At 32.8% G+C, this 21,696-nt stretch overlaps 1 protein-coding gene across 1 annotated transcript; it reads right to left on the bottom strand.

Moving 5' to 3' along the window:
• Positions 1-2,411: 2,411 nt before the first annotated feature.
• On the bottom strand, positions 2,412-4,605 carry LOC111917724 (vacuolar iron transporter 1). Its single transcript, XM_023913389.3, has 4 exons — positions 4,309-4,605; positions 3,849-3,934; positions 3,628-3,742; positions 2,412-2,911 (listed from the first exon to the last, which is right to left on the bottom strand). Exons 1-4 carry the CDS (start codon positions 4,533-4,535, stop codon positions 2,614-2,616), a joined length of 726 nt encoding a protein of 241 aa, XP_023769157.1. The 5' UTR covers positions 4,536-4,605; the 3' UTR covers positions 2,412-2,613.
• Between the last annotated feature and the right edge of the window lie 17,091 nt (positions 4,606-21,696).

Here is a 21,696-nt window from a genome sequence, read left to right as displayed (position 1 = left end):
AGTACCGACCTGAATTAACATTACCAGGAATGATACTGGTTTTCGGTATTAGTACCAACATCGACGATATCAAATCCTGAATTTCGTGATTTTGGAGTACCGAGTACCATCCCATATTTTTAAATTCGGTACGGTCTTGTACTGGTTCCGATACATGATCGAGATTTGGTGCAACCCACCCCTCTCTTTTTCTCCATTTCTTCCTTACTGGAGCTGAGGTGGAGCTCGGTAAGTTCAACACCACTCCCCTCAGCCGTAAGAGGTTGATCTACTAGATGTTTTTGTACATATTTATGTAAAATAATATATATATATATATATATATATATATATATATATATATATATATATATATATATATATATATATATATATTAATGTATTTACAAGTTAATCTGGCTAAAACTCTAACTCTATTTTTTTGGAGCTTTGTACGGCCACACACCCGAAACCCCCTCAGAATCGGGCATGCTTCGTGTAGCTAGGCTTGGCAATCGTGTTGTGTTCGGGTTGGCGTGTCGCGGGTTGACGGGTTGACGTGTCAAAATGTGTCAACCCAAACACAACCCATTTAAATATACAGGTCACGAGTTGGTGGGTCACGGGTTGACGGGTTTGAAACATAAACCCATATATGACCCACCAACCCATTTATTTAAACGGGTTCACAAGTTGGTGGGTTCGTGGGTCAGATTTGGGTTCATGGGTCCGAATTTTACATATTTAAGTGTTAAACATCCAAATGAAAATTAAAAACATTCATAGAAACATGTTACAAACTTAGCCTAATAGCTTACGACTTATAACATTAGACCATTCACCACGAGTCATAATGTCAAAACAGTTAAATGGTCTATGAATAAATGGTATATTTTTGTAATACTTATTAAATATTAATACTTGATACATAAATACATTTAAAAATAAAATAATTTTTTTTATTAAGAATATAAACGGGTTGGCGGGTCAACCCGTTTATTTTTTGAGAAACCCATATATAACCCGTTTAATAAACGGGTTGGCGGGTCAACCCGTTTATTTTTTGAGAAACCCATATATGACCCGTTTAATAAACGGGTTGGCGGGTTGAAAAACTCAACCCAAACCCATTTATTTCGTGTCGTGTCGCGGATCGTGTCGAGAATTGTCAGCCCTACGTGTAGCTTTAGTGTATAATTATACCGTTGCCCGCTTACATCACAATCATAAAAAGGAAAAGGTGTTTATTTGTTTATAATATTACTTAAACATAACACAGTAAATACAACAGGAATTAACACTAAAGGATCCGGATAACCACAATCTTAATGGTTATCAGGGATGACATTATCTGAAAGACCATATTTTATGTTTAGTATTTTTAACAAGACATTTTTCATATTTATCTAAGAACACCCAGAAGAACAGCTTTTGGAAAGGTTTTCGGGTCAAATGAGTTTTGTCAACATAAGATTGATCAAGTTTTTTTAAAAAAAAAAACTATTATAAAAACTTTTATATTTCAAATGTAACTTTGCAAGTTTCATGCATAAAACTTTTTATTTTATCCTTTTACTTTATAAATTACAAATAAAAAGCTTCGCTAGGACCACTGCGAAGACTTGTGAAAAACTTTAATATTGTTAAAAAAAATGTTAAGATTTTTGGTTGTATATATTACTAATTGACTATTGACTCTAATATGATTGTAATATGACACCAAAAAGTTTTTCGAAAAAGCTTTCTTATTATAGATGATTTCACCTCATATTATTGGATTAGTTCTTTTTTACTAGGAACCATTTTTAGTTGGACTTCAATCATTTTTTTAACACCGTCAATGTCATGAGCTAACAGGCATTAAAACTACGTTTTTAAACCATATTCTCAACAAAACAAACATCTGAACTAAAACCATAACCTTTAGTCCTTTACAGTATCACGAAAAGAAAATTATGATTTACTCAAAAAAATAATTATTGTTTTCTTTTACTAGTATCTAAATTCAGATGTGAAAAGTTGATTAAAATTAAGACTTTTGAGATAATTTTTAATCCAACTATCAACGATGTCTAAATTCTAATATACTCACTTCAAAAATTGACGTTCAAATACCTATCAGATCTCAAAACCCTTAAACCACATACAAATATAGATTAACACAAATCTCCCACCCTATTATTAATAAACAATTCAACCCCAATCCCCACCATAAATATCCAAGAAAAGAAAACAAACCACACCAATTATGTTAGTTAAAATAAAATGTATCGTTGAAAAAAGAATTACCCAAACATGCCTCCAGCAATAATGTTTATTTATTTAATCAAAAGATATTTTCATATTTCATGTTTTATATTTCCATAAAACCCAAAACTCAATCCCCTTTTTATATTGCGCATGCGTTTCACAAATAATCCAAAACAACAAGATAAAAAAGCAAAGTTCCATTTCCCATCCAAGGCCCACAAGAATCAACATGCTCCAAAGTACCTTTTCAGTCCCATTTAATACAAAGTCCAAAAATAACATGTACTTAGGAAAAAAAAACAACACAAGACAAACCGGGCCTGACTGACCGACTTCCTTGTTTTTAAGGCCCGGTTTGTATGCACCTCTACTAACAGTATACTACTATCCTTGCACGGCCTTGGCAAGGCCGAAAGCGGCTGCAGATGCTATGACCCCAATCAGGGCAGTCTGCAGCGCGCTCCACACCGGTCTGTCGCCAGTGAAGTAACCTTTGGCAAACCCAAAGACCAACAACGCGAATATGGTCACAATGACGGATGCAACCAACGCTTTTTCAGCGATTGGGATGAACATGTAAGGTGAGAGGGGGACCGCTCCACCCAAGACATAAGCTATAGCTATTGTTAGTGCGCTTTGAAGTGCTCTTTTTGGATCGGGCTTCTCAAGTCCAAGTTCAAATCTGGATAACAAATAAAAGGTGTAGGAATTAAGATCAAGGTTCAAAAATTATTTGCTTTTGTAATATTTTTTTATTGGCCAAAAATATATGATAACGATATCTTGTCTTTGTATAAACGTGATTTATTTTTAATTCAATGAAGTGTGGCTAACGTGCTAAAAAGGCCAAAAGTTTACTTAGGAAAGAGCAACGTGTGATTGTGACCAATATTAAGTATAAACAATATAGTTAATCCAAGATTTTTTTATAATTTTTTAACAGAATAGCAGAGATTGCTTCTGGTTTGCTAGATGCCAACATTCATAAACTTTTTACTTAAATAATCATGAAAACATTCTCAAGACACATAAAAGGACAATGTTTGGCATTTCGATGTCTAATCATGGATTACTTCATAAAACAATTAAGATTTCTATGCCTACAATCATGATTTTTTTTTTCTTGAGATCTTGTATGTTAGACATGATATAACAAGTTGTACCGTGTTATTGTGCAAAAGACACAAATTTCCTCCTTATCATCATCATCTTTAAAAATATGTGTTAAAAAATTGTCCTACTTTTATGGAGAATTTGGTCAGGTAAGAATCAAAGTTCTAAGCATAATTGACTAATTGTACTGTGTAATCATGGTGTACATGGATATGAATTACTCAAACAAATATGAGATTTGAAAGAGAGTATTATTTGGATCAAAATTCAGTAATTAGCACTTACTTCATCATGAAATCAAGCCATGCTTTTGGGTTCTTTCTCAGAGCATTCACCACGGGTTGATATTCATGTGGCTCCACGCCATATTCTGCTAGTATCTCTGCAACTTCAGCCGCCTCTACAGTTTTATATTAGAATCAAACCATCAAAGATCAATGAATGTGTATCACGCAAGTATGTATGTATGATGTATCTAATCTGTAAAATGAAATTAAGAAATGAACCTGTATCAGGTATGGTATCAATTTCTTCTTGTTCTCTCTGTAGCTCTCTAGCGTAATGATCAGCCTCACTTTTCGCAGCCAAATACCTAATCGTTAAAAGCCGATTTCATTAATCAGACTAAGGATAACAAATTCGAGATTGCTGAATCATAATACAAAGTACAAACACTATGAATAAGAATATGTATGTGATAATTTCATATCGATATAGTAGGATTGACCTCAAGCGAATCCTAAAACCCTACAGAGCACTCGCATGCAATTTGCTATGGTGGATTATAATAATTACAATTTTGTTTCTATCCTGAATCCGGAACTAGATGACGACATGCCGTTACAGAGAACAATTTTATGACGAAAAAAATAGATCGTATTCGAATGAAGTGTTTAGAATGCTACTGAAATTAATCAACCAATAAAACCTAAAATCATTGCAATGAAATAAACTTGGTTGATTTACCCGCCGAGTCCCATGGAGATAGCACCAGCAGCAACCTCCGCGATTCCGGCGGTGAGGATGATGGAAGACGAAGCATTGGCACCGGAAAGCCCCGCCGCGAGAGCGAAGGGGACGGTAAGACCATCGGAAACGCCGATGATGATATCACGGACAACTTCACCGGCGGTGAAGTGGTGCTCCTTGTGCCGATTCAGTAAATACTTTTCCGATTCACCGACGGTGCCCATTATTGATATCTTTTAGCGATCGAATTGACAAGTAGAATATACTGTGTGTGAGTGTGTATGTTGTAGTGGAGTTCGAATTGGATATATATAGCTAGTGCGGATTGTGCGGGAGGTGACGGATGAGAGCTAGAGGAAGCCTTTTTTATGAAAGTGGTCCATGCAAATTGGAAGAGTTGTCACGGGAAATATTAAGTTGCATTAAGCCCCCCTACAAGTTTAGTAAGTCGCATATCGGTCCTTGCAAAATTAGATTTTGCAACAAAAAAAAATAGTAATCTCCACTCCAACCCGAGATAACAACGAACGCGGAGTCGCTGGTCGTTACCGAAATTTTTTTGTCACATGTCATGTTTTTATTGATTTGGTCACATGTTATTTTGTAGTTATTTTCAATTAAATTGTTTCCATATGATATTTTGTGGCTGTTTCATTTTTATTAAATTTCCTATAATATTTAATTAAATGTATTAATTGCAATAAATATAATAATAAATGCTTATCAATTTCATTAATTGATTTTCTTTCTAAGTTCAAATTTTTTAAATTAAAACCCCATTAATTTCTTTTGTTTATTCATCTAAACTATTTGTTTGAATTTAAAAGAAAAAACACTTTAATTTTAATAATTCAATATTTTTCTATTTTTTTTTTATAAATTCAAACTTCTCAACTGTTTAGAATTTAATATTTAATTTATTTTTTAAATGAACACATGTAATACATATGTCTTACACCTAGTATACTCTAATAAATAAAAATCATTTATGCTACTTGTTACATGTCATTTTGTGGTAATTTTAGATTAAATTATATATTTTTTTTGGGTTTTTTTTTCAGTTTTATTAAAATCCATATAATATTTAAATGTAATAAATGCATATCAAATTCATTAATGTAATTTTCCTTATAATCACCATCTAAAAGTCTCAGCTCCCTGTATAGTAAAACTATTAAGGTTACTTCTTTAATAAGCTTTTTCAAATTGTATAATAGCTAACCAACCGCTTAAAGCGGACTGCAACTGTACTTATTAGCTTTCCTCCAGCGATACAACCCTATACGGGGCAGTGAGAGGAGCTGCTTCTTCTATTTATACTTGCCCATCAGGACCCTTGCCCTATGTTAGCCAGTTTCAACTCTGGACCATACCGCAGCAGCGGTTGCCGCTCGATCGAAATGGGTCTAATCCTGATATGGTTTCTAAATTTCTAAATTGAATCAAATTATTTATATAAATTATTTATTTAAATTTAAAAGAGAATAAAGCACTTCAATTTTAATAGTTATATATTTTTCTACCTTTCTTTATAAATTCAAACTCTTTAAATTTTTGAATATCATACTTATTTTTATTTTTATGAGTAAACTCATGTAGTACATGAGTCTCACGATTAGTAAGATAATTTAAGGGTAATGACAAAAGATATTAGGGAGAAGGGAATTGATATTTCCCAACCCACTAAATTCACTGACACATCAGTTTTTCTCTCTCTCTCTCTCTCTCTCTTTTTTTATCTTTTCCAACTCACAACATATAGAAATAACATATTTCCCACCCCTTCCCAAATCATTTTTTCTAATAATTAAAAACATACAAATTATTTCTTAAAATATAAAATTAATTCATAATAAAAAAATATTAATTATATTTGACAGTATTATACTTTTGTAATTAAAAAAACATGTTATATATATAGTTTTTGTGTGTGAAAAGAATACAAAAGAAAAGAGAAAGAGATAATATATATATATATATATATATATATATATATATATATATATATATATACACACACACACACAGAGCAAGAGAAAAGGAGAGCACAACAACGGGGTATACAACCCATCTAATTCTTCATTATCGATACTAATACAAAGGAGGAGTAGTCTTAGCGACGGTACCGCCAGCCCAAGCCATTCTAACCTTCCTTAAGGACAATGACGGGGATGAGAACTAGAATGAGGTCACCCGTGGTTTTCGGTGACGATAATATTAATATATAAAAGTCATATATATATATATATATATATATATATATATTGTCAATTTAAAATATCCAAATTCTGATACACATATTTTTGGATTAAGGTGTCTAAGCTCATAACTAAATTGGTATATACTTGAAAATAGATGCAAAGTCCTTTTGGATTGCCCTCCTAACCAGAAATAGCTAGAAATGATATTAGGATAGTGTGTATGTGTGTGTGTGAGAGAGAGAGAGAGAGGGAGAAATGTTTTGTAATATATTATGTGATTAATATATTAATTAGGAATATATAATTAATATGTTAATTTGTTATGTAATTTAACATGAGATCAATAGTTAAATAATTGTTTTGTTACTTTATATGGTTAATAAATTAATAAAAAAATCAATTAGAATTAATTAATTATTGATCAGAATTAATCTGGAATTACTTAAAGGTACAAGGGGTGAATTGTAATTGATCAATAGTTGAACAAAAAAAAGAAATTATAGAAACCTCCATGGCATGGACAATTTTGGAGGCTCCTCTGGGGTTTCTGGAAGCCTCCTAGTTGCATAAAAGGAAAGGATTTGACTCAGGATTAAAGCTATTATTTAATCAAATTCAGATTCTACTTTGCTTGTAAGTTACCTAAACTATAAATAGGACCCCAAGGTCATCAATTTTCATTTACGACCTTCCTAAAAAGCATAGGAACGAAATTTATTCCTCTTCGTTTTAGGGTTTCTAGGGTTCAAGAAAGATTTTATTGATTATTTACAACAACAATTAAAAGGTATGTAAATCGTAATCTCTTTGTGAATTTCGATAATAATAGGGTTTTTCCTAGTGTTCTTTGATGTTCATAGATTATAGCTATCAATAGAGAAAACTTATGTCCAAATAGGTTGCATGTGAACTTAAGAGTTAAGTTTTTTGCCACATAATTTCTAATATAATCTATAAAACACATCAATGGTATCAGATCCATTGTTTTCAATTGATCTTGCACAATGTTGAATAGACCAAAATTAAGGTTTATAGAAATTAAAACCTCAGGAGAAATTTTTCGAAAATTACCACGGTTCTTGAAACCCTAGCCTCCACCCTTAGGATTTTCGAAATTTGCTAGGGTTCTTGAAAACCTAGTCTCCTTATCCTTTTTTGAAAATTAGGGAGCCCTTTTAGGGTATATCTAGTTCCTCAATTATTATTTTAAAAGCCTTAAAATTTGAATAATTAAACCTGATAAACCAACCTTATTTTCGAACATTAGGAGGGTTTGGATTAGGATTAAATTTGAATTATTTTATTAATTGGTTAATAGTAAATAATTGTTTAATCCATAAATGATTTAATTAATTTAATTAATTGTTTAATTAAAGGACAAAGATAAACCATAATTGTTTTAATATTAATTAATTAAAATATTTAATTTAAATAATTAATATTTAAACCTCATATTTTCAAAAAGTTTTAAAATACACCTTATATATATTATTAAAAGTTAACTACTATATGTATAAGAAAAGTCAGTCAAATCAATAATAGGCCCCATTCACGAAACAATGTCATAAAGAGAGTATAAGGAAGCGACCTATAAAATGGTTGTTGAATGGGTGTCCACTCTCACTCACCGCTCTCCTGTGCGGTGGAGGGTCGTTAGCCGAACGAGTTTGATAGAACATAATCTCATTAAAAGTAAAATGATATAAAAGTACTAGCACCTTCTTTAAAAAAATCTCACTCTAGTTACTTTAGGAAAAATGTGAAAAGCATGCTAATCCATGAAAACACACATCATGCTTTATATGTCGTTAGTGGATATAGGGACTATAAAGAGATATGATGGCCATCTTGAAAATTATCATTATTGTTGGAGCGTGTATGGTTAACCGACACATCAATGTGATGATAAATGACATCGAGGTTATCAAGCGGGTTTGCATGGTTATTCACATCTCGTTTGTGATCCTTGGCATCCTAGTCAAAAGTGAGATCATAATTCGAGATTAAACATGTCATTTATAAGATTCAATGAATCTCAAAAGATCTAGGAGATTAATAAGATTGGAATCAGTAAAATCCTTACCTACCTAAAATAGATTCGAATTTGATTACGTCATCCCTCTTCAAAGTTCGAATCGAAAATATGGACCCTAGCCTTAATTTAAATTTTGGGTTTATAATTAAGGATTAAAATAAACTAACTTGAATTCTTTTTTCTCCTAATTTTAGATGTCTTATGAAGATAGAAATGGTCTTCCTTGTTCTTTTGGAAATGGTTTTCCGCTTCCTTCTGAAGATGATCTTCCACGTTCTAATCAAGGTGAAAATGTTTTCCCTTTTTCGGAAATTGGTAGGAACTAGACATCATGCTTCTTTTACTCTTCCACCTCTTCCTCCTGTAACTCTCCCAAATGTCCCATTTTCTTCAAGTTGAAAGATATGAGACACCTCAAGCCCTATTGGCATGTAGACAACAAGATGGAAATTAGTTGTGTGTGCATGTTCTACAAATGAAATCATACATTGACAAGTTGGATAGAATGGGTGTCATTTTCCCAAGTCAGCAAGCCATTGATTTGGTTCTTCTTTCGTTTCCAAAGTCATATGATCAGTTCATTGAGAACTTTTATATGAGTAATATCGACATGACCCTGATTTATCTGACCCAAATGTTGATTGTTGATGAAGCAGAAATGCTTAAGATCATATCTAAAGCAGCGATGCTTATTGGGTATAATTCAAAGGTTTCCATATATATTGACAAAGGTGATAATGGTGGTCCAAAAAATATTTATCTTCCCAATGGAAGGGAGTCGTCCAAGGTCAAATAGTTTGATCATATGGTAAAGAGAAAGGCTCATTTTGAGATCGTTCCACGTGTTGACCCCAATTAGTCCATTTGTTTCTATTTCCATATGAAGGCACATTGGAAACGAATCTGCACAAAATACCCGAGAGATCTTAGAGATAGTAAAGTCAATGCATGCGACTCTACTTCAGGTAAATCCCTTATTTGATTCCATTGTTTTATAAGTTCCTATTCGTAGACTCTTAATACATGATGTGATGATCACATTTTTTTGGTATTAACGATAAAGAAGGAAGCATGAACAAGGTGAGCTAAATCTGATCGTGATAAATGGACTTTGGTCACATGGTTCGAAGATCAGAATTTGGAGCTATTACCAAGGAGTTGGGATAATTTAATAAATTGCTATTACGCTAGGATATGTTTAGAAACCTAGTTTTTCATTTTATGTGTTGTAAGGATAAGTTCCAACTTTTCATTTATTTTCAATAAAAGTGAAATTTTGGTTTATCTGGTTGCCTTATTTTATATTTCCTTGCAATGACATTTATGAAAGTGTTCTTTACGTTTCTAATATTAGTAATATTAATTGTAGATTTGATTCTTATGATATCTCTTGTGTTAACATCTTTTTGTTTCCTGCATCCATTTACAATTATAGACAGTGGCTTCAAACTTTACAATATAATGTAGTTGATGTTTCCACTTATTCATAAACTTTACAATATAGTGTAGTTGATGTTTCCACTTATTCATTTATAGTCGTTATATTAAGGCCACTTATATTAATTTGGTGTGATCCTATTGGGTGAATTGTGACCTCACACAACTGTGACTGATGGTATTATTGTTTGATGTCGACTTTTAAAATTGGTTTGGACTTATATTTAGGTGGTGATTTCCTAACTCTTTGATTAGTAAATACTATAACCAACTAGGGTATTTGTTGAGAATTTGCAAGGAAGTTTTTGTAATGAACAATGTCACGAAATATGCATATTGTTGTATATAAATATAAAATATAAAACTTGTAAGAATCAACAACAATCAAGAATAAAATTCTCAAACTCATCACTAGAACAACAAAAATTCATCACTGGAGCAAAAAAATTTCAATTTAAGTCCAATATTTTCCTAATATGAAAAGAACATAAATAGAAACATCAAACATTAACATAACAGAAGCAAAAACAACAAACTCATCACTAGAAAGCATCTTATTTATGCAAATCTTTTGCAATCCAAAGTCAAATATGGACTCATTTTCTTGGATGGATTCCCCTGCATTGTTGTCTACTTTTCTAGACAAAAGACTAATGTGACCCCATAAAAAATCATGAAACCTGGAAGTGGAAATTTCTATTTCTCACCTAACAACTAAAAATTTTGATTTACACTTGAACAAAATTCTGCAGCAAACATGGACAAAAACAACTAAAAATGAGAACTTTTAAACAATATCAAACATGAATAAAATAACAAAATTTTGCTGAACAAAAATTCAATAGAACATCATAATCCAGGATTCAAAAATCAAAATTTCAGAACAAGAAACAAATCAGAATCCAAAATTCAAACCTGGTTATGTTTAGGTTATGTTTATATTATGATCAGTTGAAGAAATCATACAAAAAAAAATCAAAATCCGAATGAGAAGGATGGAGATCGTCAATGAAGAGGAAAGGGATCGTACCTGATGAAGAGGCAGGAGATTGCCGATGGAGGCTGGAGGTGGAGGAGATCTTCGGCGGGGGAAGATGCAGAATTGACGAGAAGGAGGGGTTGTAAGAAAGAGAAGGATGAATGCGATGAAAGGAAACATAGGGCAAGGGTAAAGGTGGAACTTTTCTCAGTCAGCTGTTTTCCTGTATCTATCCGAATCAGATTCTTTCTTACAGACTCAGATGCCATAATTCGACTATCAAATTGGTTTTGTTGACCGAGTCAGCCAAAAACGTCTAACTCGACTCGGTCATACATATTTCAAACATGACCTTAGTGCAATTGTATGACTAAGAAGAGGAATCAGATAATGTTGGAAATAGTTTGATCAAGAGATAAGCCATACTTCATTCCAAATCAAGTTGTAGAGCCATGCTTTAGTAACTATGAATCATATCTTAAAACTCATTTCAAACTAAGAAGCTTGAAAACACCCTGAAATATGTGGACTAAAAGTGTTTTCTTACTCTAGCACATATAGAATTGGATTTGTGATGTTTTCGTTAATCGAGAAACAAAATATAAACTGAGACCTAATCCATGAAGTGGTTTCTTGTCGAGAATCCACACGAACTTTTAAATATTTGTTTTAGATCTTCAATGAATGTTCATTGAGAGAACACTTATATGTCAAGAAGTTAGTGGGAGTCGTATTGATCTTGAGAGTTTCAAGAGTTAACCGACAATAAGCCTTTTAGTTATCACTAGCACGAAGTCTGGAGTTAATAACCTATCATGTTTGGTTGACACATTCTTATTTCCGTGTACTTCTAGTTGATTTGGAAATTCTTATGAGTTATATGTTTTTCATTTGTCTACAAAAGTAAAGCACGTTAGTTAGTGAAAGTGCATTAATCAAAATGGGTGAGTTGTTAACAACATGGAAGCAATGGTAGGCCCTTGAGCTACTAGATGGCAAGAAATTTAGCATAACGAAGTTCAGTCCATGAAGGAAAGCTAAATTTGAATTTGGTTTTGTCCTAAAGCTTGTCTTATGATTGTAGGTTGGAAATGATAGATTCACATGGATGGGAACGTATGTACCATAAAAACTAGGTGGAAAAGGTTTCTCACTAATTCATATGAATGATTATGAGTAAATACTTTCGCTGATAGATCTGATAAAGATAAATATGGATGTTGGTTGTGTTAATTGAATTCTCAAATTCACAATATGATTACGACATCCCTCTTAATATTTTGAATCCTAAGGAATGGCAAGGAATTGTTTGAACTTTCATGACATATATCTACAAGTTCTGAAAGAGTTTAAACATATATGCTATCCAATGAAGGTGTATAAGCTTAAGAAGTCTAGTTGGAGACATATCGAAGCATCGCGTAACAGAAATATGTACTTAATTAAGAAAGTCAATAGTATTGATTTCTAGAAATCCAGTTGTTTTTTGGGTACATGTCAAAGCTAGTGGGAGCATAATTATTATGCTAGTATTGCATTTTGACAATACTATCCGTAGGCAACATTGTTTCAGATTTGAAAATTGCAAAGTTTGGGAATTGTTTCGCTATAGTTGACTTAAGGGACAGGGCACTCATACTTCTTTTCAAATCTAAAGGTTTAGATTGTATAGCTTAATAGAACTTAGTTATAGACATATATGAATATCATGTTGAAATGGCTTAACATAGGAAATTCCATATATGAGAATATTATAGCAAGAGATTGAACAAATATCAGATCCTTATATAAGATATAATAAGTCGAGTCTCATATTTTTTGATATAGGATCAATTATATATGCTCTAATATTCCCTTGTTCTAAATTTTCAAATGCTCAGAGCGTTTTAAGAAAAAGGGACTAGAATTTTGAGTCACTAAAATTGTTCAACAACTGTCAAGAACATCCTAAGGTTATAACAAAATACTAGTTGCATGTGGACAGTTAGAAGTATGATATTAATTTGGATGGACCATAGTGACATGATTCTAGATTAAGATGGTTCTTGATCAGAATTGATGGTCATATGGAAATATGAAAATGTTTTCATAATTAGAAATGGTTGAAAAGTCTACATGTGATTTTGAAAATTTAATGTAAGAGAAGTGTTCAAGGAGTGTACCTTGAATTTGAACCTTCATTAATATGGAATTGTTTCTAGTGACAAAGTTCCAATGGGATATTTTGTAATATCGAAGGCTCCGTCTTTGAGACTTTGGAAACTTGATATCACGAGAGATTAATGCATGTTTAGTTGGAATTTCATCACATCTTGGATAGTGCTAAGAATTTGGAGTTGTGAAATGAACATCATTGGAATAATGTCCAGTTGATCTATTCATAAAGGAAGGACCATAGAGAGCAATAGTATGCATGTTCATAAAATGGCATGGCTGATGTTTGATTCAAGTGGTTAGTTGATTATTCGAAACATTATACAATGAATAAAGTCATAATTATTTTGGTGATTAAATGATAGATATTATTTATATTCAATAGTTTTGAGACCATAGTTAATTAGATTATTATTGTGTTTCACTTTGCATGTTTTACTTCCTAAATGATTTGATTATTCGAAATTCCACAGTTGCTCATACTTTTGGAAGTAAGTAGTGAATTAAGACTGTCATGAATTGAATTGTAGATTGTCTATGGAGATTAGACATTGTAATCGTTGCTACAATATTCATGAGTACTTAGAAAAATGGGGATTTTGAGTATTGGATAAACCCACGCTCAGAGAATTACTTTATAGATTTTATCACGAGTAATTATGAGACGATGATATCTTTTATTCTTCAAACAGATATATATATATATATATATATATATATAAGTTGTAATGTACAAATCGGCTATTTAGTGGTATTGCGAAAACGCATCAGTAACGTGATGTTATAACTTATAAACCGTAGTGTCATGTATGATTTGACGAGTAAAAGATACAAGCATATAAGTCTAAGTTTATTCGTTCCTTTTTTCCTAACGGGAAAGCGATATCATCGGGCCCCTTGATGATTTGTTGTCGACATTTGAAGTGCTTGGTCGAGCCTGGACTGAATTGATGGTTTCAATTAGTAGTCTGAATTAAGTCAACATAAATCAGGAAATCGAGAAACAGAATCTTGGACTATGAGATTGATTGTAATACGTGTCTCATGTCCGTACGATATCTTGTAAAACGAAGGAATATATGATCACTTATCTTAGGTCCAATGTTTGATTAAATTTGAGTTCGGCAGTAGCTTTGGAAAGCACTCTTAGCTGTTTGGTGATACTTGCAATTGTAGTTATAGACTTATCCAAGTAGGAGACTATTGTATTAAGATGTCCAAGCTCATAAATAAATTGGTATAAACTTGAAAATAGAAGCAAAGTCCTTTTGTTAATATATTATGTGATTAATATATTAATTAGGAATAGATAATTGATATGTTAATTTGTTATGTAAATTAAGATGAAATTAATAGTTAAATAATTGATTTGTTAATTTATATGCTTATTAAATTAATAATAAATCAATTAAAATTAATTAATTATTAATCAGAATTAATCTGAAATTAATTTGGGGTTAATTGGAATTAACTAAAGGTGCAAGGGGTGAATTGTAATTGTTCAATAGTTGAAAAAAAGAAGCAATTCTAGAAACTGTTAGGTTTTTTATGCATCAAATACACTCTAAACTAGGTAGCGGAAAAAACGAAACTACGGTATACCAAGTGTACATGAAGCCTCTAGATCTATGGTTTCATACTATTACATCTACCCTATAAAACCAAAAATACAAACGAAGAATCACATACCTCTTTTGCAGCAAAGGAACTTAACGCTTGAATCCTCGTGCGTGCCACTTTGTTTGGACGATGAGGACCCAAAATGGAATCCCTCTCTTGATTCACACCCAATAAACTCAAAAAATTAGAATCAAAATAAATAGGAGGGGATGAACTATAAGGAGAGTTCTTCCACAACGAGGGAGAAAGAAGTGGCGAAAATTCAAGCCAAAAGAATGAGCAACGAAGAATGAATCCCTAAGGCCCTATTTATAGCCTTGGTTACCTTCCAGGGTTTTATCCTCAAGCCCATGTGGGATAGGATAGCCCTATGAACGAAATTTCCCTAATCTTAAGGGAATTTTTGTCCACCACCCTTCTTTCTAGGGTCCTGGAATATTCCTGATTAATCAACTATTGATTAATTTCTATTCAACCCTTCAATTAATTAAACTGTTAATTAATTCCCAATTTTTTTCTAATTAGTTTCTAATTGATTATTAAGCCTTAATAATTAATAAACTAACTCCTCCTTTATTGATTCCACTTAATTTGAGTCCTGAGGGCAACCCAAGAGGACCCTACTATTATTAGAAATATTACTAATAGTTAATGACCTTAGACACACTTTCCAACTGTCTCCCACTTGGACAAGTCATCAACTATATTGATGGGTTTTATAAAAACAATCATATGTGTGCATGCAACCCTAGAGTTGGATCGATGTTATCACTATTAGTTATACAACATTATGAACATATAAGGAAACCTGGCATGCTCCTAATAATATCGAAAATCATGAAGGAGAAGGGATTACATACCTCTTGTTGTTATATTGTAATAACAACTTTAATCTTGAATCTTCTTGTCTTTGAAAGCAAGTACCACAAGTGTAGTACCTCTAATGGCTCACAAACACCAAAAGCAAATTGAGAGGCAAGAGAGAGAGAGAGGGGAGGTATGAAATTCGGCTCTAGGAACCCTAGGGATCAAGTCATGGACGAATTTGATATGCCAAGGGGTGTTTATATAAGTTTAGGGATTAGGGTTTCAGTCGTTATCCTTATCTGGTTGCTTGCCCACCAAGCAGCCCAAAGGATAACCCTAGAAACCTTATCATGGACAAATTCTAAGGCCTTATCCCCTTGAATTCGTCCACCCTATCCTATAGGGCATCCATTGTCCTAATTTGCAACTATCACATAATTACAGTTCAACCCCCTAGTTTACTTAACTTCTTTTAATCACAAAATTAATTCTTAATTAATTCTTGACCAATGTTAACTAAATAAATATGATTTATGATTTAATATATTATTCATATAATATATTAATAAACCATAATAACCTATTTCTTTATTATTTCTCCAGTCAAGTTGCTTTGGTGAAGGCAACCCAAAAGGACTATGCACAATCGGGTCAAGTACTTACCAAATATGGTACAGGCTTAGACACTAATCCAACAGTCTCCTACTTGGATAAGTCTAGTAACCATAAATGCAAGTACAATCCGATTAGCAATCGTAGCTCTCAAAGACGCTGTCGAACTCTGATCTTATCAGTAACCTGTCCTTTAGATAAGGGATCATATATTCCTCCATTCTAGATATCGTATAGACGTGAGACATGGATTGAAATCATTCTCTCAGTCTATGTGTTGTTTCCCGATTTCCAATTTACGACGACTGACTAATTGAACAAATCAAATTAGCCCTAGCCCGGCCGAGCATTTATGTTTGTCATCACTAAATCATCGAGGGGCCCACATATATCGCTTTTATCCCACTTTGGGTAAAAGGAACGGATAAAATTCGACTCAATGCTCGCTTGCACTCACTCACCAAATCACACACAACAATATGTTTTATAACAGCAAGTTACTAGTTCGTTTACATATTATCAATGTGCAACCGATTTGCAAGATACAACTCACACATCTCGGTTTCAAGAATATAAGATATTATCGTCTCACCAATCGCTCGTGATAAAATCCATGAAGCGATCCAAGTGAGCGTGGGTTTAATCCAATGCTCAAATCATATTCTTAAGCACTCATGAATGTTGCAACAAACCTTTGCCATGTTTAATACACTTTAAACAATCTACACACCAATTCACGACAATCTTCTTTCATACCTACTCCCAAAGTATGATTGACTGTGGAACATTCGAATAAGTTGATTATTCTGAAATAATTTAATTATTCAGGAAGTCAAAACATGCAAAGGGAAACACAATAATAATACTAATCCTATATGGCCCCAAACTTTTGCGTATAAATAAAACACCTTTTATTAATCACCATATTGATTACTCGTTATTTGTTGATTCGGGTAATCAACTTATTACTTGAATTATAACTACAGTTGTACCATGCTCTTAGCATGCACACTATGTTTACCTATGGTCCTTACTTTGTGAAATAGATTAATTGAACACATTTTCAATCATACTCATTTCACAACTCCCAATTCTTACCACAAGTGTAAGAATACCAAATTCTTGCTACTTATAGAATATGTTAGATTCTAACATTTTATGTAATGATCCTTTTGTAATGTCATAGCGCCAAGGTCACAAAGACTTTGCGAATGAAATTACAAGGTCCTCTATTGGAAATTATTGCAAAACAATTCCATAGATATGAAGTCTCATATTCAAAGTACATTCCTTTGAACATCATTTTTGCATAAAAGTTTCTAATCTAGACATATAGATTCTTAACGTCCAACTCCCAATATGGAAACATTTATATATTTTCCATATGAAAACTCATTATTAATAGAATCATATCTAATAATAATAATGTTAATATGGTCCATCCAATACTATACTTCCAACTACTCACAAGCAACCAATCCGTGGTGAACCTTAGATTGTCCTTTGATAGTTGTTTAATAAACTTAGTCATGTCCGGTTCTAGTCCTTTTTTCCTCTTAATGCCCTAGGCATTTGGAAATTTTTAGAATGGTCAATTATTACAGCATATGCAATCGATCCTATACTCGAAGTGTATGGAATACGAAGCATAATGTCTTACATAAAGATGTGATACTTTATCAGTCTTCTGTCGTAATATTTCTATTTTTCATGTTCTCAAAACTCGAATTAAGAAAAGGGATGCCGTAATCATAATCGAACTTTGAGAACACAATTCATATATTTGACTAAATTTGATTAAAATTTCTCGATCTAAGCTCTTAGATCTCGAAACGAAGTATAATATTCTCTCCCTTAATCATAGCAAAACAATCTATCAACCCTTTCAACTTGGCAAAGTGAAACTCTCATTTTCTATAATTAATATTGCTAACTTGCAACCTACCATAATTATCATGCTCCCACTAACATGATGATTATATCCATACCAACATAACACTTATGCTCCCACTAGCTTTGACATGTATTTAGAAAACAATTGAGTTTCTAGAAAAACAATGCTTATTGAATTTCTTAAGTTCATATTTCTAATACTAGATGCTTCGATAAAACTTTATCTAAGCTTCTCTAACTCATACACCTTTCTTTAGACAACCCATATGTTTGTCTAAACAATTCCAGAACTTATAACAATAAGTGTAAAATGTTCAGACCCATTTGCCATTTCCCACAATTCGAGCTATGAAGAGGGATGCCGTAATCATAATCGAATTCGAGAAACGCAAATTACATAATGGTATCTTCAAAATCTCTCTTAGTGAAAGCGTTTCCTCGCAATCATTTTCATGAAGGAGAGAAACCTTATGACACTTAGATTTTGTGGTGTATGTGTTCCTATCTATGTGATTTTTTCCTAACCATAATCATAAGACAATGTTTGTGAGAAATCCAAACTCTTATGGACAGAACTTGTTATTCTTGATTTCTTGCCATCAAGGGTCCCACCATTGCTTCCAAGTTATTGAGCAGCTCACCCCTACTTTTCAATGTACTTTCCATTGATCAAGGTGCCTTTCCCCTACGCAATCCATTGAGAACTCATAGAACTCACATGCACAGTTGACTAAACTGGAATGACATAGAAACGAGAATATGTCAACATGATAGGTTAGAAACCTCAAGTCGTGAGCTAGTGATTATTAATTAGGTTTATTCTTGATTAGTTCTTGAAAACTTTTCAAGATCATATAGACTCCCACTGACCTCTTGACATATATGATTCTCTTGTCAAGAAACATTCCTTGACAAAACAAATATTCAAGAGTTAGTGCAAAATTCTATCAAGACTAACACTCAACTTAATTTGTTCTAGTTGGTCTTTGTCTTCTTTAAGACATCACAACTTATAAATTTTAAATGTGTAGGAATAAGAAAACTTTCTCTATTCCACATTTAAGTGTTATAAACCTACTTAAGATGTGTCACTCGATGTCACAATCTTAATTCGATATTGGAACGAAGTATGATTCATCTTAATGTCTTAACCACTATAGCAATTGTTGATTCCTCTTCTTAGCCAAACTAGTGTACTAAGGTGTTCTTAGAGGATGCATTGTAATATGGTTCTTTACAATTACTAAGACAATCATAAAACTTGATATAGAAGTACTCTCCCTTCTTCTTAGATTAGAGAAAATTCTTATCTTTCTGCCTTATTGATTCTTCTTATTCGTTCTGCCATTCATTGAACCTTTTCAACGGTTCAGAATCATGCTTAATCCTATAAGCATAACCATATTCACTAATCCTTTAGTAAATATGACAAATAATCTTATTGTTATTTATGAAGGACTTAACTGGTGCACAACATTGTGAACCCGATTTCATAGTTCCTTACATTACTCTTTGTCAAGGGATTAGTCTTAAAATTTCTAAGTACCAAGATTTCCATACATCACATGATTCAAATCATATGATTCCAAGCTTCTGTCCAATTGAAGCTTGGGCAATGGGAATCTTTCCTTAGAAAATTACGACACTGCCATAAATAACATAACTAAGAATCATATCCATTTAATATTGCTTATAATAGAAACACACATACATCAATTTTCACAATTGCCATTGCAAGGAAATATAAATAAGACAAAAATCAAAATTTATTTTATTGCAGAAAAATTTATCCTTTACAATGCAAATGAAAACTATGCTATATTCCTAAGCAATCTGTCATAACTCTAAGCATCAACTCAAAAATCCGATCATCGAATCCATGCAATCGTAATCCATTTCTTCGTGATCAGACTCAGCTCGCTCCTTCCTTTAAGCTTCCTTTCCTTTCTTCGATCCTTCAAAACATCAAAATGTAATCTTATCACATCATGTATTAAGAATCTCCAAATAAGAACTTAATAGAGTTAGATAGTGGATATTGCCTAAAGCAGAGTCTTACATCTTGACTCTCCCGTCTCTTAGATCTCTTAGGTAGTCAGGGCAGCTTCATAACCAATACCCCTTTCTTTTGGAAGTAGAAACATATGGATTTTAATGGAATGGTACACGAGACTATCTCATACTCAGCCTTTCTCTTGCGTAGAGAAAACTTTTCTGGACTTCCAATGTTGCTATTTCCCATAGAAGGTTGTGATATTGATTTATCAGACAAAATTTGCCCGAACAGTGCGCAAAAATCATTTCTGATTCAGCAACAATAAGCAAATGAGTCAAATCAATAAGGGTCATGTCGTGGTCCATCATATAGTACTCTCTAATGAACTTACCATATGATTCAGGAAGTCACTGTAAAACCAAGTCAACATCCAACTTCCTTGAGACATCGACACCTAACAATCTTGTCAATGCGTGACTTCATCTTTAAGACGTATGTACAAACAAACTTTCCATCTCTGTGTCTTATTGCTAATAGGGCTTGAGTGACCATGAACTTTTCAAGTTTTTAAACACGTGGGTCTAGGAGAATTATTGGATGAGGTGGAGAAATGAAGCATGATTTCCATTTCCACAATCCAATCGTGGAACATCATCTTCATGTGGAAAACCTTTTCCAACGGATTTGGGAAGACCATAGTTGTCCGACTTTGACGTCTATGAAACAGGAGAAAATTCAAGTTTAGTTGATTGAGTCCTTAATAAAACACCCAAATGAGATATTAAGGCTAGGATCCAACACAACATCCTACAGATTGGAAGAGCGATGTCGTAATCCAACTTGCAGAACATTTGAAGGTAAGTGAATGACGATTCAATAATTTTCCACCATGAAAAACAAAAGGAAATTTAAGTTTTAAATGTATTGAAAACTCCTAGATCTTTTGAGATTCATTGAACTATTCAATGGCATGTTTAAATCTCGATATGCCCCTCGATTTGTGACTGGGATGCCAAGGATCACAAAACAGGGTGTGAATAACCATGCAAATATACATGGTGCCCCCAATGTTACAGTCACCTATTCGATGTGCCACTTAACCACACACGCTCCATCGAACTATGACAACCATCGAGTCACCCTTTGCCACCTTTGCATAGAACCCAATTAGTGTGCCGGTTAACCACATATGCTCCACTAACGTCTTAGCAAGGGTACAAAGTGTAATTTCATGGAATTGCATCAATTCACTTTTACCTAAAGTAACTAAGATTGGGAATTTTGTAAAACATTTAGCTACTTTATTTTTCATTATACTTTTAATGAGGAGAGGGTTTGCCCTATCCTACCCGTTCGGCTAATGACCCTCCACTAATCAAGGAAGCGGTGGTTGAGAGTGGAAACCCACTAAACGACCATTTTATAGGCCATAACCTTATACCTCCCTTATAGATCGGCTTCGTGAATGAGGCCTACTAATGGTAAGACTAGCATTTAAGTTATACACATATAATATTAGACTTTTAATGTTATACATAGTATAAGGGTATACTTTTAAAATACTAGGTGGTTTAATTTTATAAATTACACTTTTAATTTAATTAAATATAAACCATATCATTATGGATTTATTAACTCTCTTTTAATTATA

The sequence above is a fragment of the Lactuca sativa genome, chromosome 4, assembly GCF_002870075.4.
Source record: "Lactuca sativa cultivar Salinas chromosome 4, Lsat_Salinas_v11, whole genome shotgun sequence".
Classification (NCBI taxonomy): domain Eukaryota; kingdom Viridiplantae; phylum Streptophyta; class Magnoliopsida; order Asterales; family Asteraceae; genus Lactuca; species Lactuca sativa.
This window is presented reverse-complemented; position numbering and strand designations above follow the sequence as displayed.